Source organism: Alligator mississippiensis, chromosome 8 (assembly GCF_030867095.1).
Source record: "Alligator mississippiensis isolate rAllMis1 chromosome 8, rAllMis1, whole genome shotgun sequence".
NCBI classification, from domain to species: Eukaryota; Metazoa; Chordata; order Crocodylia; family Alligatoridae; genus Alligator; species Alligator mississippiensis.
In genome coordinates, this window is record NC_081831.1 from 16,480,791 (window position 1) to 16,499,520 (window position 18,730).

At 45.5% G+C, this 18,730-nt stretch overlaps 1 protein-coding gene across 1 annotated transcript in view; it reads left to right on the top strand.

The window, feature by feature from the left end:
- Nucleotides 1-293: 293 nt before the first annotated feature.
- The window catches only part of LOC106736645 (urotensin-2 receptor), a 39,329-nt gene continuing 20,892 nt past the window's right edge, over nucleotides 294-18,730 (top strand). The window contains exon 1 of the mRNA XM_006270427.3: nucleotides 294-1,654. Within this exon, the coding sequence (XP_006270489.1) occupies nucleotides 502-1,605 (1,104 nt within the window). The 5' untranslated portion in view covers nucleotides 294-501 and the 3' untranslated portion in view covers nucleotides 1,606-1,654. The remainder of the gene's footprint in view (nucleotides 1,655-18,730) is intronic.

The following is an 18,730-nucleotide window of genomic DNA, read 5'->3' on the forward strand; positions in this document are numbered from 1 at the left end:
CCCCACACGCATCGCCAGCGCCTCTGTGCACAGAGGCACAGCCTGATACACTTGGGACACTCCTCCAGAGACTCGAGGCACCCCTGTAGAGGGACGCACCCCTGCTAGACTCGAGGCGCCTCTCCGCAGACGTGAGACCCCGCTCCGCAGCCCCGGGCGCCGCTTGCCAGGCTCGCGGCACCCCGCGGCGAGGGGGCGCCCCCGGTGCACTCGCGCCCCCGCTGCGGAGCCCGGGGCCCCTCGGGAAGCGGCGGCGCGCGGGTCCCGCTGCGTGCCCGCCTGCAGGAGGTAGCGGAGCAGCGGCGGCGCCGCAGAGCCGGGCGGGAGCCGAGCGGGCAGGACGCTGCTGGCCCCGCGGAGGCCGACGTGAGCTGCCGGGGACGGGACGGGACGGGGCGGGCCGGCGGGGAGGGGGCACCCCGTCCCAGCGCCGCCGCTTCCCGGGCAGGCTGCAGCGGCCCCGCGGGGATGCCCGGCGGCGGCGGCGGCGCTGCCTGACCCATGGAGCCCAACGTGTCCCTGGCGGCCGGCGGCGCCGGGCTGGGGGCGGGCAACGTGTCGGGCGGGCCGGAGGGCGGGAGCGGCCACCTGCTCCTCACGGCGGCCTTCGGCACCCTGCTGTCCTGCATGTACGTGGCCGGGGTGGCGGGCAACGTGTACACGCTGGCAGTGATGTGCCACTCCACGCGCTGCGCCGCGCCCATGTACAGCTCCATCGTCAGCCTGGCGCTGGCCGACCTGCTCTACCTCTCCACCATCCCCTTCGTGGTGTGCACCTACCTGGCCCAGGACTGGTACTTCGGCGACCTGGGCTGCCGCCTCCTGCTCAGCCTGGACCTGCTCACCATGCACGCCAGCATCTTCACCCTCACCCTCATGTGCGCCGAGCGCTACCTGGCCGTCACGCGGCCCCTGGACACCCTCAAGCGCTCGCAGGGATACAGGAAGGTCACGGCGGGGGCCGTGTGGTCCGTCTCACTGCTCCTCACCCTGCCCATGATGCTGATGGTCACCCTGAGCGAGGGGGGCAAGGCGGGGGGCAGGGTGAAGAGGATGTGCGCCCCGACCTGGAGCGTGGACGCCTACAGGACCTACCTGACCGTGCTGTTCAGCACCAGCATCATGGCCCCAGGGATAATCATCGGCTACCTGTACACCCGCCTGGCCAGGACCTACCTGGAGTCCCAGAGGAACCCGCCCCACAAGAAGGAGAACAAGCGGTCCCCCCGCCAGAAGGTGCTCATCATGATCTTCACCATCGTGCTGGTCTTCTGGGCTTGCTTCCTGCCCTTCTGGATCTGGCAGCTGGTGCGGCTCTACAACAGCTCCCTGCAGCTGACATTGCAAACCCAAAAGTGCATTAACTACCTGGTGACCTGCCTGACTTACAGCAACAGCTGCATCAACCCCTTCCTGTACACCCTGCTCACCAAGAACTACAGGGAATACCTCCGCAACCGGCACCGCAACTTCTACAAGTTCACCTCGTCCTTCCGCAAGAGGGGCTCCAACCTGCAGTGCTCCTGGGGAAGGTCCATGTCCTCCAGCAACCACTATGACTATGGCTCAGAGTCTCTGGGCATGGCCACAATGAAGGACAAGTGATGAGGGTGAGAAACTCCAGACACCAAAACCAGGGGAACATCAAGCCAAGGTAAGGTTTCTGGGGCCCTTAGAGCCAGGAGGGACAGCCCCCTCTGCTCTCTGGGCACCCGACGTTGCTTGGGTACTTTGTTTAGTCCTCTGGGAAACTGTTTCCGAGTTTTACCTAGTTTCACTGTGCTCCTGCTCTGCACTTGTTTAACACTGGTTCCAGGTAACAGCTCACGTGCTTCTGCAGCAAAACTCCCAATCAACGGCTAGATGTGTAGAAGGCTAGAATAGCCCTGGTCTCAATTTGGCTGTGATCCTCAGCTCTGCACTTCACATTACTGCTATCTGTTGAAAATGTGCCTCGGAAGACTTTTAAATCCCTTTTTCTATTTCCTTTTAGATTTGATCTCTCTCTTACAGTATGTTCTACAGCTTGATCACTCTTCTCAGGAGCTGGGAAGGGCAGTATTTTTACATTCACTGTAGCAGAAATGCCAGCCCCAACTGTTCAAAACCCCTAGGTCAAGATCTCAGAAATCATGCAATTTTGAAAAATAAATGTGTATTTTTAACTGACTGTTTTGAACCACTAGGATGTGCATTTTCAAGTCTTTCTCTGCAATTGTGAGGGCTAAAAATCTACTTGGGGGAAAAAAAGCTTATCTCTCTTATACTCACACAACTCCAGGAGCTAGGACTTTATGAAAAAGTCTCATGATAAAACTGTGAGAGTTGGCAACAATTTTGTGTGGTTATGCATTAAAGGGATGATTGTGCCAGATTAAGAGTCTTCTTGAAGTCTGCATGAATTTCATCTACAAACAAGGTAAGGAAGAACTACTAAGATAATAATATGGATTTATTTCTGAATCCTTTGATTCAACAACTACACAGCTACCTTGGGACTACTGACTGCATTTTCTGGAGAAAAGGAAGGTTTGCTCGGAAATAGGCGTAATAGGATAAATTCAACTGTGGTATAACTCCATCGAAGGCATTTTGCCTCAATATAGCCTAGCAATTTTCCCCGATATCCCATGATAAACTCCAGCATATATATTTCAGAAATATGCTGGTAATAGGCTTTTTTAAAGCTAAAACCTTGAATTATTAATATTATTGAGAAGTTCATCAAAGGATTTCTCCTCACGTATGGCCACAAGTGATGAGGGCAAGAAACACTCTGATCACTTGTCCACCCAGCACAGGCACGTGTAATTATGAGAGCCACAGATCCCCCTGCCCGGTCCTGGACTACCATCCAGGAGCAATCGGTGCAATGTAGAGTGGAAACAGATGTTTCTAAGCTGTGCTTCCTCTCCTTTGAACATAGGTCACTCTCCTGAGATAACTCAAAGCACTGAGAGGGCTGCTGTAGTTTATACCATTTGTTAATGACCTCAAGGGACTCCTAGAGCAGCTGAAGATTTACAGAGACCCAGCCATTCCTATTTTCCTCTAGAAACACCTCTCCCCTAGTTCAGTCAGAAAGATGCATGGCATAGGAGCTACTATATCAACTCCATGGTACTGGAGGATTTCTCTCTGCTCAGAGGCTCCTCCCATGGCTGTGTAAGCCAACTTTAGGCAAGCCTTATGCTAGAGAGGCACAAATTCACTCGGCACTCCCAAAGGGTTGGGACCAAAGACTCCAACCCAACCATGTGCTGGGCTTTATACATTAGACTTGAAAAGTATTTTAAAATAGTAAAAGAAAAAGGAAATCAAGGTATATATTGGATATGTATACCAGGGAAGCATGGTATGGATGCTTGCTATACATACATATATATACTATACATACATATACCAACCACAAGTCGAGCTTTCTTTTATATAGATACAGCATTTACTTTGCATTTCATGAAACATGAACATCTTGCACTACTTCTAACACAGTGCTTTTCTTAAAGCCACATATACACCACTTCGTCATGCAATGTTAAAGAATTGCATGGAATATCCAGCTAGGTAATGCAGAATTAGTTCTAATATGCTCATTACTGCATCTGGGTACCAAAACACAGCTCATGTTTAGAGGAAACATTGCATCATTTATCATTCCTTAACTTTTTTTTCACATTTCTGAGCCTGAAAAACAAGCCTCATTGAAATGAATCTAGATGAAGATTTATTCTGAAAGGAAGTATTAGAAGATAAAGCTGTATGTTTCACACAACCTAACTGGAGGGAGGACTACTGCTGTCAAGGAATGAAACAAAATACCTGATGTAAGGGATATCACTACACATCTGGATGGGGCTACATTAGCTGCAGCTTGCTCACATCTAAGCAAAAGAGGTTATTTCCTCATGGCCATACAAGGAAAAATCTATACTGATTTGAGACTGACCAAGAGAGGTATTTAAATCCCTGATTTGATTTTCATCAAGCAAGAAGTTATGTTGCTTGGTGGAAACTGTCATGCCATATGACCTGCTGCAGGGACACAGGGCAACTTGTCCAGATGTGGAAAAATGCCTTAGGAACTTGCTCTGCCAGCACTTTCCACACCTCCCACAGCTTCAGCTGTGCTGCTAATGAGAAAAGAGCTCTGAACTCCCCCTGGGTGAAGAAGCTGCTCCCCAAACCCTTGCACAGAGCAGAGGAGGCCCATTCAAAGGGTCAAAGCATGCTGCAGGAGTAGGGGGGGGATGTTGAGTGTGTGTTTATACTCTGCTTCTCACAGGGAAGAGGTGCTAATGGCTTCTTAAAGCAGCTGCCTTTGAAGTTTGGTTGGGGAAAGAGAGAAGGGTCAGTAAGTCATGACATCCCTTACTGAGGCACCCTGGGGCAGCAGAGTTCACTATGAGTCATAAAGAATCTCCTTGCAAGAAGGATGGACAGGGGGAGGGAGAGCAGTCCACTCTGGGATGCTGGAGGACCTGGCCAAACACATTCACCCTACTAACATGCAACATATTCAAATTAAAACTCAATAAAAACAAGTTGCAAAGATATTCTACATTTTACAAGTAACATCTTTGTAACTGGAGGACCATTTCTGTGGTGCATTATTGGGTGATAAATTGCTTGACTGTTATGGTTTATTGCTCCATTAACACATTATTGCATTTCAACTGTAACACCTGCCAGGGCCTTAGTGCTCTTAACTTTCACAAGATCAAACTCTTTAAAAAGCACCTGCATAACATGAGGTTTCTATGGAAAATGGGTTTGTTTAATCAATGAAAGGTGAACTTATAAAATATGAAGAAGCAAAGTTAATGTTTATGACTGAAAAAAGTGATTTCGAGCCCCAGTATCTGAGAATATCTTTTATTAAGTCTTTCAAAGTTCTGTAAAGTTTAATGGGTGTGATTTAAACCCCAACCCAGACTTTTGTCAGTAGAGAATGAAAAATTACATCACACAGGGCCAATCTACGTGTGCCCCTCTGGCGCCATTGTTACTGCGCTGTCCTAGAGTACTTCCAAAAGGAAGTGCTAAATGACGGCTCAGTAACAGCCCATACTGTGCCATCCCTGCGGCGCAGAGTTATTTTTAGCCGCTAGGTTGCCATAAAGATGCAATGTATCAAGGGAGTGGGCGCTATGGCAACATATCTGCAGCGTTACAGTTTTTGCCCACTGACACTACATTGCTGTAGTGTGTTGCAACAGTGACATAGCATCACGTGTAGACATGCCCATAAAGTATTAAATTGCAAAGCAAAACACATACCTATGTCTACATGGACATAATACATGTGACCTAGAGAGACCAGAAATATCTTTAGGAAATAGGATTTTAACTTTGAAAATGCAGGCAAAAAACAATTGAGGACAAATAAAAATATAGTTATGCATTATGAGGGGGAGACTTAGGAAATAATTCCATTGGAAATGTGTTTGGAATGATAGTGGAGAGCAAATTAAATATAAATTTGCAACAAGGAGACAAAAGATAGCACAATATAATATTGGGTGGCAAATACTAAGTTATCAGGTCACAGCCCCAGAAATGGGCAGTGTGACAGTTTATAGATGACATTGGTGAGCGTACACCTAGGATACATACTTCCAGAGGAGATTAACAAGAGGCTAAGAGAGTTGTCTTAGGAGGAAAGATATGTGTATTTAACTTTGTCCTCATGGTACTGTAGCATTTACTTCTGCCTAAGCTGCCAGATCTAAGCTGTCACCAGCCATCTTCAAGTAGCTGTGAGGCTCTGACAGCCCTGTCCACCAAAGATACCAGTAAATTTACTGACACTCCATAAAACATGTCACAAGGAAAGCAAAGTTGTTTCCCCGCCCTACTAAATCGGAGTGGGAGCTGGGAGAGCTGCCTTCTTGGACTGAGTCCTTAGAGAAGCTGCTCCTTGAGATGCACATTCAGAGTAGTAATGGGGAGACAGGTAACATAGGCTAAGTGGATAGGCAAACAATTTAATGTTTAACAAGTAAATCTGGCTGGGATTCAGAATTCAGCAGAGACTACCACCATGCTTCACTGAATGGCATCATTACAACACTGTGCAGGGATGTATTATTCCCATGTAGCGGAGCTTCCAACTACCTCTGTAACCACACTCTCCCTGCAGTCCCATGCAAATACCACTACTTGATAATGTCTCCTATTCTTAAAGATCCGTTCTCCTATTCTTAAGGATAGAGATCCATAAAAGAGATGAACTGTATAAAAACTAATCCCTCTCTGTCTCCCTAGAGTATTTAAGTTGCCAAAGCTTGGGAACTCTGATCCTCTTAAAAACCAAAATGTCCTTTGCGGCCACATCAACATGAGTGCAGATGTTTGTTTCCCTGAGGACAAGAACCAGCAGCACACCTTGTGCTACTGCTACTCGTCCCTAGGGAATGCCTGTGCCATGCACCCTCTGGCACACAGTCTTGGACCTCCCGGGGTCAAAAACCCCTCCCATGCTGCAGGTATCTGCATGGGGACTGCCTGCATGTGCAGTGTGTGGCACCGTATACCTCATATCCATACTTGTCTGGATGGGGCCTACATAGGAATATTTTACACCAGTTTTTTAGAAGCTGTATGTGGCTGATCCTACACATGTATGACAATCCAATGGGAATGTGCATCACTTATAGAAACCAGGCATTAGTCTTCATACACCTTCCTTTTAAAACACTCTAGATTAGGGTGCTAGTTTACAGGGCTTTGAGAACTGACCCAATTAGTAATTCCTGTTATATATGTAGCCTTAGCTGAGATTGAAATAACACCATTAGGCTTAGAAACCTGGGGGCTTCTAATGCTGAATATAGTTGTAGCCAACATGGGATAATGGACCACAGGAGTGGTAGGGGGAACAAAGAAGCACTCTGAAAAGCTAAATATCAAACAGGTAGGACCTCGAGGGGACACCAGGGGTTTGGGAATATATGTTTTTAATCTTGCCTTCAGTTCACACTGGAGCTTATGACTGTGAAGTGCTATTATTCAACGCACAATGTGCAAGCATTCTGCTAAATTGATTTTTAATACAATATTAGAAAGCTATTTTCTAGATTAGGTAGCGGTATTGCCAACTGTGAGTTTTAATAGATAATAGATAATAAAAGATTTGGTGTAATTTTTATTGCCTTCTGGTTTCTGTACCTTCACATGTGCAAGCTCTTCTCCACAACCAGAGTCTTATTTTTATGTTATAACAAACAAACAAAAATAAAAAGAAAGAGCAAAATACAAAATCCCCCCCACACAAAATACCATGAATCCAGAAGCAGGGATAATGTGGATGAATTCCAAATACTGTTCCAACTCAGAGGTAGGAACTTTGCAGAGGTGGGTCGGGGGGGAGGGGGGGTTGCTGTGGTTCAGTCACAGTCGCACCTTCCTTCTGCTGCCCCTGTCTCTGTCTCCAGTTGATCCAGGGATAGGCGAAGCTCCAGAGCTGCTCCAGTCCCACTCCGTCCACAGGCTTCAGCTGCAAGGGATGCCAAGCTCCACGCAGGACAATGGCAGCAGTAGGCAAGTTTCCTCTTCATTTACCAGCTCCCTGCTGCTCCCCCATCCACCATGTCCCCAGCTCTCTGGGAGCAGGTGCTGGAAGAAGGAACTGGCTCTGCACCACCATCACTACTGCAACTGGCTGACACAGGTATGGGGGGAGCCGCAGAGCCTCTCTTGACCCACTCCAGCTGCAGGCTGCAAGGAACAGCTGTGTGGAGAGCAAGGCTCAGTTGGGGAAAGCAATGGCAGCACATAGGTTCTTCCTTCCAGTGCCTGCTGCCAGCCAGCAGGAGACATGGGGTGGAGGGGAGGCAGGGAGCAGATGCTGGAAGGAGCAACCTGCATGGTGCTGTCCTATCCTTGGCTGAGTATGGCAGCCCTTACAGCTGCTCTCTGCAGCTCATGGCTGGAGCAGGGTAAGCCCTGGGGCTCCCCCTCACACCTTGGTGCACCTGTTGCCCTGTGGGGTCAAGCCAACTCTCAGGATCTCAATATTGCGCTGTTAGACAGGAGGGTGTGACGCAGTTGCACATATACAAACACACAAATCAGGTAGGTGCATACACACACACACATTACCAACTCAGGCACATATACATCCAAACTAGCCTAGGCACATGCATACCTATCACCAATTCAAGCATATATACTATACACACCAAAAGTTAGACAAAAATTAATTGTCCATACCCGCACACTCAGTACACATACACAGATCACTAATTTGTATATCATGCACATGATGACATATATATATATATATATATATATATATATATATATACACACACACACATACACACACACTCACCAGTTCACACACATACAACCCACCTACACATAGGTAAGTTCCTAACTTGGATGGTACGGTATGTATGTGTGTGCTTGGGGTACCTGGGAGAAGGTTAAGGTGAGAGAGAGAGAGAGTTAAAGTGTAGGGAGTGAAAGTTGCCAGAACTGTGATTAGAACTGGTGGACAAGAGAGAAGCTGGCTGAGGAACTGAGGCTTGGGGTTACTTAAGGTAGACTGGGGCTGGAAACTGAGGCAGACAGCTAAGATGGGGGGGGGTGGCGCAGATAAGTGGTGGCGAGAAGACAGCCAGGAAAGAGAGAGAGAGAGGCAGAAACCTGGGAGCTTGGGGCTGGAAACTGAGGCTGGCAGCTTAGAGATTGTGGGGGCAGATAAGTGTTGACAAGGAGGAAACAGTCAGGAAACAAACAAAAACCCAACTAAGGGTTTCAAAATAACAGGTTTAATAAACAGACAACACACTACACAGCCCCATGAAGTTATTGGTTCACACACACACTCACAAGCACTCACAATGGCAGCAGGAGAAGGAGACGCAGTGGAAGGGCTGGAGTCCAGGTAGGGAAGAGAAACAGAGTCCAAGTCCTTGGTTGAAGAGGGGGTGGGGGTAATAGCTACCTATCCAGGCTGGAAAGGGGTCTTTGTCCAGGTGTTGTCCAGAGGGGGGTTGCCAGCAGTGCCTCTGAGTGGATAGGTGGTGTGGCATGGTGCTGGTCCAGGTGGAGAGGGCATCCCAAGGAGTCAGTCTTCACTGCCCCTTTTTATGGGGCAGACTACCTCTGATCTCCCATGGGGAAGGCCTGTCCAGGCAAAGTCAGTCCTGTTCCAGCGGGGTCCAGATGTTCTTATTGAGCATGTGCAGCCTTGGCACAATGGTGGGTTGCCTCATCTTTTGTGTCTTGAATGCTGAGGGTGGTTCCAAGGGCTGGGTCATTGGTCTAGGTATTGGTGTTGATGGTTTGGTCATTCAGAGGGAGCTATTTTTAGACCTACTGCCATTGTCTCTCAAGCACCCTCATTCATCCCCATTCGTTCAGGAACCAAGTTACATAGGAGGGGTAGTATGAGTCATAGGTTACACAACCAGACATGGGGATAAGATGGAGGCTTGACATTACAGGATGGAAACTTGACATGACTTATGCTAACTTACATATATAGGCCCAAAACAGTAATCACACAATATAAAAGCAGTAAAAAAAAAATCAATACAAACATAATAATTATCACTTATAAAACAGTGGCTATCTATAACAAAATAGCAGGGCACTTATTTGCAAAGAGAGGAGAGAAAAATAAAACTACCTAAAACAAAATGTTAAAGCTTATCCTACATCTTAGCTTACTTATACTTATCTATAGGGAATAAAGATGGAGAGAAAAAGTAAAAAATGGTTGGGGAAGGGGAGGGAATGCATTTAAAAATAAATAAAAAAAGAAAAATTGGGGGTTTTACTACACACCAGCTCCCTGGTGTTTCCTCCTGGCCTGAGTGCTCCAGCCACACCTTGCCTCCATGCCCTGAGGGGGCAATGTGCCTCACCCTGCTTTAGTAAATCCTGGATCCACTCATGGAATTTGGGGTCTGATTCTGGGCTCAGGCTCGCTGTTGTATATCAAGCGAGTCCACTGAAGTGAGTTAGCACACAACTGAGAGAAGAAAGCAACTCCTTGCCTAGAAAACATTTTTGCAACATGCTGTGAGAACTATTTTGTTTGGGTTATGCTTTCTGACACAGAGTTTAACCTGTGATAACTGAAATTACTTTTAGCCTCGTGTTTTTAGAAATGGTTCCATACTGTAGATTAAACTCAACAGGGAACACTCTTTGGTTTGTCTGATCCAAACTTACAGGTCCCAGATCTCAATTAGTCTTGGAGGGTGTTTTTGTTTGGTTTTTTTGGTTTTTGGGGAAATGATGTTTTAGGAAGGAAGAGAACATTATTTTCTTTGTTTGCTCAGAGTCTGTAATTGCAAAACACCATGCCCATTTTTCAGGAAACAAAATAGTTTCCTCATGAGAAGATTTTTCCAAACTTACTAGGTGCTGGTGGCAAAATAATAATCATGAAAAGGCTGAGGACGAAATGCTGTTTCTCTCTGAATGTTTTTTCTTCATCTCAGCTAGCATCTCCACTGCAGACACAGTATGTCTTCTATCTTCAGTCTTAAAAAGAGAAGAGTGATTTTCAGTGGGTCTTGTGTTCATATCAATGGTGGCCAACCTGTGGCATAGGTGGCACAAGAGGCACAGACACTGCTTGTGTGTGACACTTGGCAGATGGGGGAGGGATAGGCAATGCGGTGGCAAACAGGGCAGCGAGCAGAAAGCAGAGCATCAGATCAGGCAGGGAGCACAGAGTAGCAGCAAATCAGGTAGGAGAAAGGGATTGGAGTGGCACTCGGGGCGGGTGCAGGGCTAATTTTGGCACCCCTACCAAAAAGGTTGGGCCCCACTGATTTATATTATCCTATGTATAGGGGAGAACATCTCCAAATCTTGCTTGGTTTTTACTGACTTCACTCTGCAATCTGGCATTTTTGTTGGTTCTTCCCCCTTTTAAAATAAAACTTCTGATAAATAATTGAAGGGCCTGCTGTACATTTTTAATAAACTCCAAGATACTTCAAAGCCAGTATATGTCTCAAGGAGTTTGATGCGCAGATTAATATCTGGAACGTATGATCCAGGTTGTTCAAAGTCATGTTTTAACATCAATTTTCATTAATATGTCATTGAACAAGAGGCAACAAAAAGTAACAGGAATGCTTTTAAGAGCATATTGTACCCTGTACCCTCAATGAACCCGTAAAATTATCAGAGAAGGAGAGGCTAGATGAGCAACTGCTCCATGCAGAGCAGATAACTCAATTTCCCCTTTCAGCAGGAGCAAAGGAAAAGGTTTACAAGAACCACTTCCCACTCCAACGCTCCAAATGTGGGAGCAGGTGATAGCCTCTTCTCTGATAATTCAGTTCTTTATAAATCCTGAAGGCAGCCCATTCTCTCTGCTATTTGTGGTGTGTAACTAGATGCAACCAAAATGATATGAAACGTGGTTAAAAATACAGTGATGCATACAACTCACTATGTCCTATCCACAAGATGTGTACTTGCAAGAATCCCCTAAGGCCAGTGCATCTTCTCCAGAACATACATTTTTCTTTCAAAAATATTATTTCCAGTTCTTACTATTAAATATATGAGCAAACTAGCTATTTTAAAAAATATTTTCTCCAAGGGAGAGAATGTATCAAATCTTCTCATTACATGAGAGGGGCTTGAGAGTGGGACTAAATAGAGTCTCACTAGAACTAACACCGGTGTGGCAAAGGCCATTTATAGTTTCCTTTCAAGGTAAGGGGAATCAGAGGAAGGGAGAAATGAATCCTGCATACCACTTCTGGCACATGGACCTTATTTCCCTCCTTAAAGCCATTATGGAATTGTAACACAACTTAATGCTTTTCCAAAACTTGCTTCCTGCACCTCTGCCCTCACTCTGATTGCTTGTGCCACCACTGGCTCCTGAAGAAATATTTTCATTCCTTGTTGTTAAGAATGGGACTTCCAAGATCACTAACAACCTATGCGGTTTCAAAGACCACTTTAACTTAATGTGGTGGTTTGTCACAACCGCATCGTGGAAGATACTACCTATTCTTCTTTCACCAAGCTACCTGGAAGGAAAGTAATGAATTACTTCAAGCCATCCATCAGTGTTATATCCACAGGTATTATTACTTTGCCTCATATATTAGCTCTAGTTGGCAGCTGGTGTGATTTTCAGTCTGAAATGGGGCTCAAAGTTGAGCTGCATACTCCACATACTGCTTTTTGATCAGATTGTAATTTAAGCCAATTACTTTAAGGTACTGCAAGTTTTTCTGTATGCATCAAGATGGGAATCTTGAATTCAATGCCTTATTTCTTGATTAAAAGCAAGTGTGATTCATCTAGGCAAAGCAGAAGAAACACGAAAACTATATTCAGCATGTGCATATATATGCATAGAGGACTGGAGGTAGTCACAACTGTGTGTATAGGTGCTGACAAGCCTCATCAGTGGCATAGAGCAACTTTGCAGTTCAGCTGCCTCTTAATTTTTTAATGGTTAATTTCACATTTGAGAACCATCAGGACAACAGCTGTGAACTGTATCTCAGGAAAAGGTTCAGTGTAATAACGAATTCTCAGGTTAGTTTGAATACATCTTCCAAAAAGGCGTGTGTATGGGTTGTGGGGAAGGGTTGTGGGGAAAAAGTGAATTCAACTATATACAGTAGTGCTTGGAGACCTAGGGATGTTGGACACTTATGAGGCCTATTTTCAACCAGGTCAAAGCCCAGGGGATTTTTACAAATAGTAAATGATAGTCCCTCATGTGAGGAACACATGCAGTGTGCTTATTTTACCTTTGTGCCCTTAGGGTTGAAGGCTATTCTCAGCCTTACATTGATACAAATCCTGATAATGTCACTGACTTTAAAAAGAGTTTCTAGAACAGTGATTCTCAACCTTTTTAGGCTTGAGGCATCCTTCAATAGATCCAAGGCACCCCTTGGAAAATGCCAACTCCTAGTTTTCATAAGTGTTTTGAATACAGATAAAATAATAGAACAATTCTTCTGTTACAAAGAACTCAAAAAGATCACAACAGGCCATCATGTCTTTAACAGTAGGATTTCTGTTTGAAATCTCTGTAAAACATGCTTCCACATGTAAATGCTATGATTGCATGGCACCCCATGACATCCTTAAAAGGATCTCAAGGCCCTAGTTGAGAATTTATGTTCTAGAACTTCACACTGGTGTAAGTGAAAGCAGGATTTGGCCCTTGTTGTCAAAACAGATTCAGAGTTTGTGTAAAACTGAATGTGGAGTTGTTTGTGCACTTCCATCACAGAACTCAGAGTAAGTTGTATTTTCTATAAGGAAAATGGCTACAACTTACTACATTCGCTATCAGTCAGGATTCAAATGCATGAACAAAAGGGAAAGGAGGGGTCTGCAAGAACAGAAGAGGTATTGCAAGGTTCAGATTAAGGAGTATTTGCATGGCTGCACGGGAATCTAGCAGAGTTTACTTACACAGCACCTGCCTATAGCAAATGTTATTGGTATTCCACTCCAGTACATATAACTTGCCTTAAATCTGCATGAATTGCATATTACACTACTGCTAGACTTTTCAGGATGACTGGCCCCTGAGCCCCAATGTTTGATAAGATTATATAATCTCATCATCATCATTATATATAGTGAGAGAGAGGTAATATCATCAAACATTGGGGCTCAGAGGCCAGTCATCCTGAAAATTCTAGCAGTAGTGTAATATGTAATTCATGCAGCTTTAGGGCAAGGTAGCTGACACTACTGAACAGAATTAAAGAGCTCCTGATGCTCCAAACACCTATCAAAAGAATTCTCAACCTCCAGGCTAACAAGAGAGAATCAGAAAGAATTAGAAAGGATTTCAAGGGTCATCTGGTCCAATTCCCTACATAAATGCAGAAATGCTATTCCTGAACCATCCCCATTAAATGCTTATCCAGCCTCCTCTTGAGTACCTCTAGTAAAGGAAATTCTATAACTTCCCTGAGCAATCGATTCTGCTGCCTTACTGTATAGAGCCAAATTGCCTTCTCTGTTTTTATGCAATATGTTTTTAATTTTAGTAAAGGCTTAGGGATAGATTTTGTCTCACTTCTCCCAGGCAGCTGAGGGGTAGATGCTGACTACAGTCAAAGGTATGCAACTGCAACCCATGCAGACATACCTGAATCAGCTTCATTCTACCTGAGGTACTAATAAGCGCAAGCACAGGGCTCAGCACACACTGCAACCTTCTGTCCCAAGAACAGTAAGGAAGTTTTTTCTTGAATTCTAATCTAATTTGCTTTGCTGTAATTTAAAATTGTTGCTCTGTGTCCTGCACTCACAGCAAAACAGGGAGGGGGGTAGGTGGGGAGAGAGTGGGGGGGGGGCGTTAATGACTAAAAGGCTAGGGCCAGGACTCCTGGGTTTTATGTCAAGCTATGCCATTGGCTTGTTGTGTAACCTTGGAAAATTCACTTAACCTGACTTCAGTTTAGTTTATCCATATATGAATGGAGGTAAGAACTCCCTACTTTGCAAGAATGTTTAGGGCTTAAATAATGTCTGTAAAACGTCTGAGATCCTTGGATGAAAGCACAAAAGAACAGCCCTTTTAGGCTAGGGACAGACATTACACATGAGCTGGTTTAAGTGACCAGAAACTGGTTTAAACCTGTAATAGAACATAAGTTCAGTGCATATAAGCCAGTTTGAAAATGGCTGAAACTGGTTTGAGATAAACCTGACTGAATGTAATATCAGACTTAACTGATTTGGGTCAAATTGGTTTATGTAATGTCTGTCCCAGACCCCTTGCTGGTTTAAGATAAACCAGACTCTTCCAGCATCCTGGTATGCTCTCTGGGCTGGGTGGGGCTCTGTGCTCCACAGTAGAACTGGCCCCTCCCTTCTGCTCCCTGGCTGGAGCTCAGCAGAGACTGCTAGCATCTGCCTGGCTTCTCCCTGCTCCCCCTCTCCCCTCCCCACTTCTTGCTAAGCAGGGATTCCTGGGTCACCTCTGCACATACACCTCTCAGCATTAGCTAGCAGACAACATGCTGGCTACCTCCGTGCTGTGGGAGACAGGACAAAGGCAGATCAACAGGTAGCTGATAATGTTCTTCTTTGGAAAAACTGTTTAAGAAGCGCTTGAATTAATGGACAGAGGCTATCGTTTTCTTAATGAGCAGATAAACACTGAGTTAGGGGTGATAAACACTGTGTTAGCAACTGCCTGCTGGGCTGGTCAGGAGTGGGGGAAACCCCTCCCTAATCATAGCATCCTGCAGGGCCTGGCCATGTCCCCCCTCAGCTCAGCAATGTGCAAGGGAAGGGAGGGCTGCTGTAGCACCCTCCAGCTTCTAGCCTGAGCCACTGCAGGCATGTGTCTGCATTTCTGGGATGTCTGTGCAGTTACAAACCGGTTAAGACTAGCCAGGTTAGACTAACCTGCAAAGTTTGAACCAATTCAGGCTCAGGCTTTTTGAATATCTGTCCCATAGAGATAATGCTGATTTAGTTTGCTATTAACAGACTGAAGGAGGAAATGTTTGTGTATCAGAAGAGTTTGTGTTCCACTTTTAAATTAATGGGAGCTAGTCCACTAAGTTTATAATTCAGTCCACAAGCAGTTGGCTAGCTTCACAGAGAGCCCAGCTGAAATGACTTTCCTGCTAAAAATATTTTTCCAATCTATTGCACCAATATATTTTCTGAAGCCTCTGTCTCCCAGAGTCAGAAACTGCACTAGGAGACATGGTGGAGAAGTAAAAGTCTTGCTTGCTTTAATTCCTAAGAACAGCTGTTGTCAGCTTCTTTCTGACCATCTGCCTATCTCAAGCCCTCAAGCCTAATATTGCCAGGAGCTCTAGTGTCAGTAGAAATAGATGCACTACCTTTTCCTTGCTCAGAGTCCACACAGCTGCCTGCTCTAATGGCTGGATCTCCGAGCACTGGAATTTGCAAAACTAAATTAATCACATGGGGTTTTGCTCATTGGTCGCTAAATGAGACAAACACCCTGTGGCCATTTTGCTGACACATTTTACACTGATTACATCTATTGGAAAACCCTCACCTCCTTCACGCACAGCTAAGAACATTTTAGATTAGGAAGGTGTGGGATATGGCAACTTAATTGCCTTACTTCTGTGTTTTCTCCCCTCAAAGTGTGTTTATCCCCACAACAAACATCCTCCTTATTTCAAAATATCTTCTCAATCCTCACATCAGCTTCTTTCTGAGAGTATGTGAACACCTTGCTAATGGAAGATAATCAACCTCTAGCTTCAGAGGGATGGACCTTTCATTAGCAAAGGTTTCTCAGCTGTTGACTGGAATGGAGACCCACCCCAGGATAACCAAAGGCCTGGTGATGAGAGGTTTTGCCTGGGATGTGAGAGAATGCCAGAGCAGGGACTTAAACCTGGGTGTCCCACCAGGCCACTGGCTGTTCTAGGTTTGGAATAACCGTCTCTTGTTCTTTGATGGAAAAGCTTTGCAAGGTTTTGGTTCTGTCCCAGTGCAAGAAGGATACAAATTAGAAATCATCAAGTTTCCTGTGAGAAGACAAACTGTCACCCATTTTAGTCCTATAGGGGTTCATCTACATTGTAGTCCAAGGTGTGTCTACAACTCATGCAGGTATACTTGAGCTAGGTTTAAACTAACCAAGTCAGGTACTAGTCACAGTACTGCTACAGCAGCACAGAGCTGTGCACTGTCTACGCATCTAACCAAGCATATACCCAGGCTTCTTGGGACAGAAGGTTGCAGTGTGTGTTGAACCCCGTGCTTGCACTTATTAGTACCTCAGGTAGAACGAAGTTGATTCAGGTATGTCTGCATGGGTTGCAGTTGCATACCTTTGACTGTAGTCAGCATCTACCCCTCAGCTGCCTGGGAGAAGTGAGACAAAAATCTATCCCTAAGCCTTTACTAAAATTAAAAACATATTACATAAAAACAGAGTAGGCAATTTGGCTCTATACACTGCTCCGCTAACCTCCCTCCACCTTGCCATTGTGATTTCACCGAGTTTTCGTTCTCCTGGATTGTCACTAGATTTATGGAGGGTCCAGACAATGCAGCACGCCTCATTAAGAATGTCACCTCAGAAGATACTGAATGCAAACCAACTTGTGTGGCATACCCTGCACCAGTAATTTTATCATAAACAAGGCCACAGGTACTGCATGACAAAATTTCACCTTTAATTCTGCAGGAGCTTTTGTTATAGTTGAAAGTAACATTGAGATTCTTAAGTACAAAACTAGAAATCAGTACAGTAACCCCTGATATAACCATTAAATGTATTTTATGCTATCCTCACATTTTCAATGGGCCAAAAAATACTGGCATGAGATAAGCATATCTGAGAACCTAGAGAATGTCAGGATAACTAATACTTTAAAAGAAAGGGAGTGGGTTGGATTGCAGGACATGCACATTACTGAGCTAAATTTCAGCTAAGGTGGTCAGCAGCAAAAAGTTAATGTGGCTGTCTAGTTTTTCATTTAAGTTTACACATTGACTGTCTATTTAAATAATAAGACCCTTCAAGCTAGGTCTATACAGTACTAAGCAATGTTGCAGATATATATTCTAAGCTAGCTGTGAACGCACTAGCCCATATAGCAGAGTCTACATTGTGCCAGTTTGCACTGTGCGGTTCTCAGATAACTGTGCACACTGTCACAACCCAGTGATTTTGGTGCCTCAGCACAGTGGAGTTTTCCCGCCACATGAGAGCCTCTTGCAAAGTAAAGGTTTTCTGTTGCAGCAGAAAACCCCCCGGTGCAAGAGAGTTCCCGCCATTTGAATGCAAATTTGTGTCCCGCTATTGGCCAGTTCTAAATTATTCCTACGTGGCAGCTAGTAATTGGCTTGCTAGCCGTTTAAAAATTAGCACGACTTCCGCCCAAGTCGGAGAACTTTGAGCACGCTGCAGAGTGCCTCTGAAGTGATCTGACTCGTGGCTGAGCTGATCGATAGACTGATCACCTTTTGATTCTTCTCCCCATCGCCGAGCGCAATCCCAGACGTATCCTTTTCCCTGCTGGCTTGATTTGTAGACGGATGCACTGGCCTGAGCCCTGCCAGCTGGAACAACTAACGTAGTTGTTCAGACGACCGGACCGTTTTCGTCGCAACCGCAAGCGACGTAAGTAAAGTTTTACAACCATAAAGCTTTCTCGGCCTCTCTATTCACCAGCCCGCCCCGACAAACAAGCGATTATTAAATCACCTCGAGTCGGCTTTGGCCGTCCGAGACATGGCAACGAGGATGGGATTAAAGGGCACGGTGATGGAGAAGAACCTAATTAGGTGCTGCCCCTGGCACACCAGGACCCGCCACGTAGAGAATGCCAACGATCTATGGGAGCATATCGCTTACCACCAGGCGGTAGAAGGGGATGAAAGAAATATTGATGGTTACTTCTCCGTAAAGAGAGAAGAAGCCGTAGTGAAGGAATGGAGAACTAAGCTATCCCTTGGGGAGTTCAGATGCATAATGGGGAGCGACCGGGTCTATTATCGACCCCCAGAGGAAACCTCAACCATATCCTTAGCCGGGGTGAAAGCGCGGAAGGCAGAGAAGCTGACCCCCACTCAAGAGTTCGCTCAATGCATTCAATACTTAAGGGAAGGGGGGGAATCCACCCCCACGGACTGGTTCAACTGTCCGGATTTGGTGCCTGAGTCGCGGGGCCATGAGCTCCTCGTTCAGCTCTGGGAGGATTTGGAAACTAAGGGCCGTCATGTGCCCAGATGGGGTCTAACTAAATGGAAGAAGGGA